This window comes from Clarias gariepinus, chromosome 12 (assembly GCF_024256425.1).
Source record: "Clarias gariepinus isolate MV-2021 ecotype Netherlands chromosome 12, CGAR_prim_01v2, whole genome shotgun sequence".
Lineage (NCBI taxonomy): Eukaryota > Metazoa > Chordata > Actinopteri > Siluriformes > Clariidae > Clarias > Clarias gariepinus.
In genome coordinates, this window is record NC_071111.1 from 18,340,832 (window position 1) to 18,351,492 (window position 10,661).

The 10,661-nt window shown below is 37.0% G+C and overlaps 1 protein-coding gene across 1 annotated transcript; it reads left to right on the top strand.

The window, feature by feature from the left end:
• Positions 1-2,200: 2,200 nt before the first annotated feature.
• On the top strand, positions 2,201-7,759 carry LOC128534735 (apomucin-like). Its single transcript, XM_053509148.1, has 8 exons — positions 2,201-2,309; positions 2,646-2,677; positions 3,113-3,263; positions 3,950-3,987; positions 5,958-6,065; positions 6,151-6,190; positions 6,494-6,596; positions 7,248-7,759. Exons 1-8 carry the CDS (start codon positions 2,201-2,203, stop codon positions 7,405-7,407), a joined length of 741 nt encoding a protein of 246 aa, XP_053365123.1. The 3' UTR covers positions 7,408-7,759.
• Positions 7,760-10,661: the final 2,902 nt, after the last annotated feature.

Here is a 10,661-nt window from a genome sequence, read left to right on the forward strand (position 1 = left end):
ATATGTGTGTCATTCTCAAAACTTTGGGCCACGACTGTAGCTTTTCCAGCCACTCTGGCTGTTCCAGCTCAGGTAAGGTCAATGTCAGCAGCATTCTCCTGTCATACTTGGTGCCCCATCAGTAGCCACTGACACCAGGTGGGTGGTGTTTATTTCTTCGATATGCAGTGAAATGCTTAGACAACTACTCATGACCTAAAAATAAAAGACTAGGAATAGAAAATAAATATGAAAATTAAAATAAAGGGTAAATTTAACTAGTAAGGAATAAAATAAAATATAAAAATTAAAGTTAAAAATAAAATAACTGTACAACAAAAATACACAATTTGGAAAATATATCAAGACTATATGAAGAAATATAGAACAATAAGAGTAGCTGTACGAGTAGGTATATATTTATGTAATTTTGTGTGGAATGAAGTTAGAATAAATGGTAATAAAAGAATGGTAATGTCCAGGGTTGTGCAATCCACATATTTAAAGTGTCTTGTGCAGTGCAAATATGCTTAAAAGTGATTTATTTAAAATGACTTGTGATAGAGTGATTTGATGACCACGAAGTGTAGTTGTGCAGTGGCCACTAGTGTAAACGAATGTCCAGAATGTCCATTGTGTGTGTAAAAACCATATGTGTGGGTCAGTACTGTGTGGTGGTGTGATTAAGAGACCATATTGCCTGCGGGAAGACGCTCCTCCTTAGTCTTTCTGTGTTGGCCTTCAGGGAGCGAAATCGCTTTCCTAACCTTAACAGAGAGAACAGTCCATTGTTGGGATGGCTGAGCTCCTTCACGATCTTCCTGGCCTTGGTTTAGCACCGCCTGCTGTAGATTTAGTGCAGGTCAGGGAGCTCGGTGCGGATGATGCGCTCAGCTGATCGCACTACCCTCTGTAGAACTCGTCTGTCCTGCATGGTGCTGTTCCCGAACCAGGTTGAGATGTTTCCTGTCAGGATGCTCTCTATGGTGCAGGAGTAAAAGTTCCTGAGCACCTTGGAGGGCAGTCGGAAGTCTCTCAAGCGTCTAAGGTGGTAGAGACACTGTCGGGCCTTTTTCACCACGGTGTTGATATGACAGGACCATGACAGGTCCTGCGTGATGTGAACACCGAGGTATCGGAAGCTGTCCACTCTCTCCACTGGGCTCTCGTTGATGACGGGGGTAGTTTCCTAATCCTAGAATTAACTTACTGTGTATCAAAAATCTCTTGTCACTGAATAATTAATAACTTCAGTTCAAAACAGTAGACATGTTTCTAAACTTTTAAACTCTAAAAATTTAGAAATGACTCATTATTATAATTTACTAATAAGTACAATAATAAGTTATATATATTGGCAGCATGAAGCACTGTGGCCCTGCACCTTCATGCTTGAGGGTTAGATTCCTGCCTCAGATATGTGTGCGTGGAGTGCATTGCATGTTCTCCCCATGCTTGGTGTGTTTCCTCTAGGAATTTCAGTTTCCTACCACAGTCCAAACACATGCAGATTTAAAAAAAAAATTGTAATATAAATAAGTATGTAACATCTATAATATTCAGTATGTTCTTTGTTTAAATCACAGAATATTCAGCCAATGCGGTGACATTGATGAAAAGCTGGTGGACAATTGCAAGTTTGATTACTGTATGAGCAACAAAACAGACTATCTGTGCTCTGCTTTAGAGCGTCGAGCTGATGACTGCAAAAAGAAGGGTATATGTGTGGAGTGGAGAAATCTCACCAATGGACTTTGTGGTAAAGTAGCTGGTTTACCTGCACAGAAATAAATTCCTGTTGGTTGCTAGTGTACTGAAATAATTCAAGATATCTACTGTATCTGTATTTTAACTTATTCACCATTAATGTATGGCTTACATCCATCCATTGTTTTAATATAATAAGCTACAAATTAAAATATGAACTTACTGTGTCTACTGTATATAGCAAAGCAACATTTTCATAAATAATACATAAAAACATTTTTTTGCTCTGCCAGAATGGAATGCTTTATAAAGTCCATTCTTTTATATGTTCTAAAACATTTTCTTTCTCAGACATACACTGTCCTAAGGGAATGATTTATAATTCATGCCAGCATGACCCAGATGATTACTGTAGCGGGACGTGAGTGTGTCTTTCTTTCTGTCTTTCTTTCTTTCTTTCTTTCTTTCTTTCTGCTTGCTTATTGTGTTGTATTGTGTATGTTCTTTACCTAGTATGCGGATTTCGCAGCCACCTTGGGATACAAAGCAGTCTGGTTGTTTCTGCCCTCACAACCAGCTACTTGCTGGGCCACATGAAGAGATTTGTGTATCTCACTGCACCAGTGAGTGGTTATCATTTTTGTACAAAATTTGTCTTATGTTCTGTGTAAAAGCTCATTTAAAATGAAACAGTATGTGCAGATTATGAGATTATAAGATATAGAATTAGCCTGACATGGTGAAAAAGCTAAGTTCCTGAATAACCAATAACTAAATAATCTTGAAGTAAAGCTTCATTTATATTTTAATATACCAGTAAAATGCATTTGAGATTACAAAATGTGGCTTTGTGCTTAACTAGGTCATATGGTATGTGTTGTCAATTCTGAATAACTTTTCTTCAACCAATGTTTCCTGTATGAGATAATGTTCATAATTGTGTGCTTGATTTTTGTCAGACTGTAAAAACGCAGACGGAAAACCTATGTTGGTGAGTTATTACCTGTTTCCTGTTCATAAAAGAAAATCAGAGAGTGAACATGAACAAAGTAATTAACCATTATCAGAAATGGGTCCCAGTCCTGCAGTGCAGATTGTACAGTACTTCACCAATAATCACAAATGTGTGCCCTGTGATACATTGCCTCCCGCTTCTGTCTAGGGTGTACCCTACCTTGTGCCCTAGGTGTCCTGGGATAAGCTCCAGGCCGCCGCAACCCTGCATACAGGATAAAGCAATGTAGACGATGAGTAATTACTGGGCCTTCAGGAATGGAGTTGAGCTGATTAGAATAATTAGAAATGAGCAAAGGCAAAATGTTTAAATGGCTTAAAAACAAATGGATCACCAATCAACTGACTGTCAAGAATATACTGTGTATCTTCCTAACCAAATCTCTGATTGCACTCCAACTCTTTGTCTTAGCCTGGGTCAACATGGGAGTCAAATTGCCGAATCTGCACATGCAATAACCAGACACTGACAGAAGAATGCAGGCCAAAACCTTTGCCTCCAACTCCGACATGCGGTCCTGGCTCTACTCTCATCTCTGACTGCTGTAATCACCCGATATGCGGTAATTTAGCACTTCGTCAAGTGCAATTTAACCACTATTCTATTCATTTTGCTAGTTTTATGTACTTGAGAGGAAGATGTTGATACTGAGTATTTTAATACTGGAGCATAAACTATATATAGTATAAGTATATATATATATATATATATATATATATATATATATATATATATATATATACTGTGATTTCCTATTCTAAGAAATTTTATTTTATTATTATTTCTACTTTTAAAAATAGGACAAAATTGAAAAATAGGACCAAAGTGGCAAGCAGTTTCCTACTCTGAGATGCTTAGTAAATATGGGCCTAGGACAGCTTTACAGGACAGCCATTGTCCATTATCGTGCTTCCTAATTCATTGAAACCAGTCAGGGCGACTCATTTCTCCCACTCCCCCACACGCACACATATACTGGATTTTGGACATTTCATATATTTATATATGATTGAACTAGAAGTAGAACTTCGGTCAGTTCTTATCTGCAGAAATTCCTAACTTGAATGTTGTAAGTCAGGGACTGCCTGTATATACGATATATTAACCTTAGCTCTCTTTCCCTCTGATGGTTAAAACACTAACACAGATTTTAAGTCTCACTTGTTAACACTTCTTTTGTTAATGTTTTACTCATAAAGCATTTCCAGATGTGTTGTAATTAAAATTGCTTATCCATCTTTTCCATAGTTGAGGCGATTTGTGAATACCAAGGAAAAAAATATAAGGTGAGATCCCCTCCACATTTGGTGTACAGTTTGTGTATGGAAAGTAGGAAAGGCATCATACTTTAGTGGAAAATAGACCAGCTGGTAATTATAATAATGATGAGGTTATACAATGTACATTAGTTTAAGGCAGTTGTGAAATTATATGTATATTGCATATCTACAAATGAATGAACTTCTCTGCATTAGAAAACATTTTAATCCAAGAGAGATTTATCTGAAAGAATGATGCCACTTTTTCAATAAAAAAAGATAATAGTATAAAAATATAGTATTTACTATTAAAATAATACAATACAAACAACACGAGGCGCGGTCTTACAGAAAAAGGTACATTTTATTGAAATAATGTTTAAGGAAAGGCTTAAAAGGAGGGAGAAAGAAAAAAAAGGGAGAAAAGAATGCACATGCAGGTCTGTGGGCAGTGCCCCGCTGGCATCCTGACACAGGCTGGTAAGCGGTGGAGGAGGCTCACGCGGGGAGAGGCAGAGTGGGCCTGCATGGCCAGGGGCAGAGTGAGCCCGCATGGGCAGGGGCTCCTGAATGCTTCCTCATACTGTTCCTCTCGTGGTCGGCTGAACCGGCCCCTTACAGCTCTCATTGGCACCGCAGCAGGGAACAGAAGCCTTGTGGTGGAACACACAATGGCCATTTCCTCTTTGGTAGCAGGGTCACCAAATATGGCTCTGTCTGAGATTTCCAGTGCTGCGGGAGCTTCAGCAGTCTGCTCGCAGCTGTCCTCAGTGCATCGTTCAAAGGCACCATCCCTTCCACGGCTTTGAAGTCCCTGGCACATCGCATCACACCTCTCGCATGCTACCCCTTGCTTTTGCATCTGCCATGTGAATCTGCTCACTAAACTTTCAGGACCAGACAGAACCCAAGCTACATTCCCTGCGTGTTTTATAGAGCGGGAGAAGCCGGAGATCCATTAATGAGAATTAATAACCAGCTGGTGCCTATTCACGCCCCCTCGCTAACCTGCAGTTTAATGGAAATGTATGACCTGTTCAATCATTATTCCATGACAAACCAAGCACATAAAAGGCCTGCAGGTGGATCTGAGTGCTACATATGCATCTGGTAGCTGTTTACCCGAACTCTTAACATGAGGTTAAAATTACCTGGCAAACTCCACAACAGTGAAACGCCTGGAAGACCATAGAAGTTTTCAAAACAACTTAAAAGGATGACAACAGAATTCTGTCAGTGGTGAACAAGAACCTTTTCACAACATGTGGCCAAGTCAAGAACATTTTAGAGGAAGTGGGCAGGTCACTGTCAAAGTCAACAATAAAGAGATGGCTTAATGAAGTAAATGCAGATGCTTCACAAGGTGCAAACCATGGGCAATGCTAAAAGAAACACTCAAAAAACAACTGATTTAAGCATCATCTGCCACTGGCAGGTGGCACTATTGTGGCATAAGCCTGTTACTGGTGTTTATTGATGACCTGACTGCTGATAAAAGAAGCCGGATGAATTTTGAAGTGTATAAGGCATTGTATCCTCTGCTCAGATTCAGACAAATGCTGCAAGAAATGTAAAATGCTGCTTCATATTGCCGTCTTGCAAACTCGTCTAAATTGTTTCAATAAAACTCGTCTTGCGGAACACTCGCAAACTGCCTTACTCGCAATCCGAGGCTTCACTGTATTGTCCGTCATGGTTTCATTGCATGAAGTTTCTATTCTTTCCGAATCCCAATTGGTTTGAACAGTTATAAAAGTGCTCAATATCTTCCAATAGAGAATGACTGTTAAAGTACTAGACATAACTACATTATGTTTTTTTCAGCCAATGATGAGCAACATGTAATAGAGGAGATTTAATAGATGTTGGTTCCTGCTTGTCTAGAGTGAAAGTCCTTCCTATCCTGTATAACAGTGTGTAACATAATAGCAAATGAGTAAAATGTGTAAGATGGCGTGTACAGTGCCAGAGTTTTTTTTTCTCCATTGTCTCCTAAGGCTGGTGATACCTGGAGGGACTCCAAGAGCCCTTGTGAGAAATTTCACTGTACAACAGAAGGCACTAAAATAGAGAAGACTGTCTGTCCACTGCAGTCTTGTCCTGAGGTGAGCCTGCTCAAACTATAAACTCACTTTCTATCTTAGAATAAAGCATAATGTGGATGACTACATGTAATTTGTGTATACCTAGGAACTTCAAGTTTGGGATCAGGATCATTGCTGTTATTCATGTATGTTAAAATATACCTATATAATTTTTTTGTTTTAAACAATAACAATATTATTGCAATATTTTGTAAAGATTTTAAGGAATTTTATTGTTTATAGAGGATAGATAATAAAAATAGAAAAGCTGCCAAAAATCCTTTTTTTGGGGCCTATGGTGTGTGGGTGATATCATTTAACCATGTTTTTGTATTTGTTCCAAAGAAAATTACCAATTAATACTTAGAAATAGACACACACAAGTGCATGTATTTCTAGTCCAGGTGCTACTTCATGTTGTTTACAACTGGCTTCTGTAACTCTTCTAGGCAACACAACATGTGCAGTCAGACTGTTCCAAGTGACTGTTGAGGACTGCACTTCGGTGGTGACATTGCCCACTTGTGAAGGCAACTGTAGATCAGGCTCCCAGTAAGACCCTTAATTTATTACGCTTTTTTGATCATGCTTAACCTTAACACCTAATGATAGTCTTGTAGGAACAAACCTAAATAGATGCATTTGTCATAATAAATTTGTATAATTCCCCATCCCAAGCCCTTATTGTCTACTGTTTTATCAATTAAAACTGTGGCACTGTGATATATCTATATCCAACTTTATTTTACAAATGTGGGAGAATAAAGCCATGGTAAAATTTTGAGGAAAATCCTTTTTCTCTTTTTTTCTCTACTATTTGTTATTGAAAATACAGATTATTATTTTTTATGTCTGTCATTTTACTATTCAACAAATAAACTGATTTCCCTAAAACTGTGGACTTCACAAATCACACTTAGATTTTAAAGTCTTATCTATAGGCAGACCATTTTACCACTGCATTTGTTACACCATATTATACCTCCAACCTAGTTTTTTAGTAGTAGTGTTACACACTTGTATAGGTTTTTTAGTAGTAGTGTTACACAAATAGTGTGTACATCTAACAGATTTTCCCTGGTTACAACGCACACAGTACCTTGTAGAAAGGACTAGAAATTTGTTACATACAGAGAGTAGTTGTATTTATTTATTTTTATTTTTTTGGTTGTATACTTGTTTGTAATTGTGTCCTGTTTGTAGGTGGCTAAAATCTGCATCTCTGCATTTGGAGCAAAAATCAGTCTGTTGCCGAGTTAAAGACTTTGAAGTAAGACATATTGATCTGGTCTGCAATGGGAGCAAAAAGACAAAGTACACCTACAAACACATCACCAGCTGTGCATGCCAGCATGAGGACTAAAAACTCTAAAGATTTAAAATGTTGCTGTAATGCACAGAGAGTACTTACAGCTACATTCCAAACATATATCTGAAGTTTGATTAGATTCGCATGGTTTGTTATTTTTCAAATGATCAATTTATTGTGTTAAAGGTTTGGTGGTTGAGGGTTTAATTACATTTATCTTTTTATTTCCTTTTTGGTAACATTTGCCGTTTCTCCTATCTGGTGTGAATGTTCAGTGCTAAAAACTAACATAAATTTCCTGGGAGATGTTCTTGTTTTCTTTTATTTTATATTTCAAGTTATTACTAAAATTTAAGAACTTCAGATTTAAATGCTAAAATCATATAGCTTTTAAAGCCTTGAACTAGCTCCCTTTTGTTTCTTTACTTTCAATACATCTGCTAAATGATAATTTAATACCTCTTAATGATGTATTCATATGACTTAATCAGTAAATAAAGATATGCAAAGTATTATGTGGTTATTTCATTTTCCTTGCTTGTTGCATAACATTCTAATTCTAGCAAGATAACACTACATTTAAAACAATATTGACACTAAAATATCACTTAATCCTAAAAGGCAATGTGCTTCAATTAGTGAATACATGAGTGAAAGCAGAAAGGGTAGCAAACTCATAAAACGAATAATTGCTAGGTAGCTGCAGTAAAAGCCTGTCAAAGCATTTTAAGAGATAAAATCCACCATTTGGACTGCACAGTTTTTTTTATTCAAGTATTAACCCTCATTAATATCTCAAATTACAGTAAGTGACAATAAAATCCTAACCAATAGTTCTTTTTGGATACACATTAATAGAAAAACCTGTGATATTTTCCACAATGATAGAAAAGCGTTTCTAACAAAAACTTTGAAAATAATTACTGTATGCGTCCTTTCATGCATGTTCTGAATCATGCAGATTCAACATATCGGTAGACATTCTCATAGATAGATACTGTAGATCCAGCATGTGTGCGCATGCTCCTGTGCTCTGCCTGTCATATGCAATGATGTCATGGACACACAAGATTGTTCTTCCTGTGCATTCTCTGGTGGTATGTTAGCTTCTAATCCTTAGAGTTTTTTTCCTTTGATCTCTTTACGACTGAAGTCTTGTCTCTTTCTCTGTCACACACACACATATAGTACATACACAAACAAACTTAATATTTTTGTGCATAAATAAAATAAAATGACCCTCATATAAATAGCAGCATATACAGTAGATGTGCAGTCGCATAAAAAAAGGAAATACACAGCTCAAAATCCTCGGCCAGTAATACTTGCTGAGAACTTGTCCGCTCTTCTGCTCCAGATCTTTTTGCTGTTAGTTTGTTTTGTGTTTGTTTATTGATGGGCTAACGCACTGTTTTATATATATATATATATATATATATATATATATATATATATATATACTTGACAAGTTTGAGGTGGACATTTATGGCAGTTCTCTATTTAGAAAAATATGCAGATTTTTTCAAAATCTTTTTACATTTCTTTGATTTATTGTCTATCCCACTTCATTTATCTAGTTCTTTGGCATTAATTATGTATACCTAAAAGTGGGGGTAAGGATTGCATTGATGTATGACCTGAAAATGTCCACAAACCTGCCGGTGCACTGCCATAGGAGGAAAAGATTAAAGGCAGTCCTTATGTCTGTACAATAAGTCCCTGATTTATAAATATTTTAGTTATGAATTTCAGTAGATACGACTGGACTGCGGTTTCACAAACATTCATAGATGTGACAAAATCATCATGTATTGTACAAAAAATATAGACACTGCAGTGCACCAGATATATTTACAATTATATACAATATTTTTTTGTGTCAAAATATGTGTGCATGTGGGGGTGCTGGAGACATAAGTCTGCCTCACTGGTTTCAATGAATCAGCCTGGGAGCAAAATGGCTGTCGTGTAAGGCTAAAATAAATTATTCTAATTTCAGAAAATCCTTAACAAAACAGTCCAATTCAGTGGAAAACAGCTGTAAAACAAAGTGGCCTCTGTTTAAGAAAACACCATGTAGCGTTGTACCTTCCTCCTGGGTTGAATTTAAACAAGGTCAGCTGCGTTATTAAAATACAACACTGTTACATTTCACGAGATTAAGTACTATGGGCATGTTTAAAAAGGCTTACATGCAATTACGATTTTTGGCCACATGATGACAGTGTGGTGAAAGGGGACAGATGCATGCCTCAGATATAGTAAAGTGGATTTGTATGCCTTTTATTGTAGATTTTTTTAAAGGTGAATAAGACTCACTTTGTCAGACACATTCTTACATATTTGTAAGAACATATCCGGAACGAAACTCGTTTGTAGGTCAGAGAACTAAACTATGTTAGTTTGTTCTATTATTTTTGATGCCCCAAAATGTGTGTGTGTCTATACAAATGGCTGTAATTTATGAATGGTTAATTGCACACCTTTGTCAAACCCTTAAATTAAATCTGAATATAATGACTTCACTCTGTGATGGCGGGCCTAAAGCCAGCGCCTCTTACTATCTTCCACCTTTGCACTCAACCAAGCAGAGAAAAACCCAGAACATATTCAACACCATGGTCAGCTCCACCTGCTGTACCATTTTAGCATCAACAAGGCCCACAAAAGGGAAGAAAGGGGACTTAGTCCCTGCCAACTGCTTAGGACTGCTAATATTTCAGGAGGCCACCAGGCTACCCTCTCAAGTGCTCCTCAACACATGACTTCTCCTTACTGCTGCAAATTTTTGCTGTACTTCATAAATAAAATAGTTTATTTTTTCAATGTCCCCTGTGTCTGTGTTCTAGCCTGCCCTTGCTAAACACATTAGAAGTTACACTTTGTTTTAATTTAAATTCAATATGTCAAGAAAATCACCTGGAGAGGACATGAACATGTGCCTTGTGTTGGGACTTTTGTTGACAAGTATTTCTGGACTTCCCATGGCTGTAACTTATAAATAGTTAATAGCACACCTTTGTCAAACCTCTTAAATTAAAGCTGAATATTCCCATCAAGGTTAGCAGCATTTCCTTTGCAGTCACCTGAATCCAGTTTAGTCTAATAATTTTGTTATTGTTTTTTTTTTTCTTTACTGTCTTTGTTATGTCTACTGTTTTCAAGTATCACTGATTATCGTGGTTTGGTCTATTTCATGGTCTTGTGATCCCTAATTAATGTACTAATTTTAAATTTTGTTTGTTTGTGTTTTATCAATAAATGTGTTATCATTACACTGTGCCTGCATCCCCACCTTTCCTTTCACC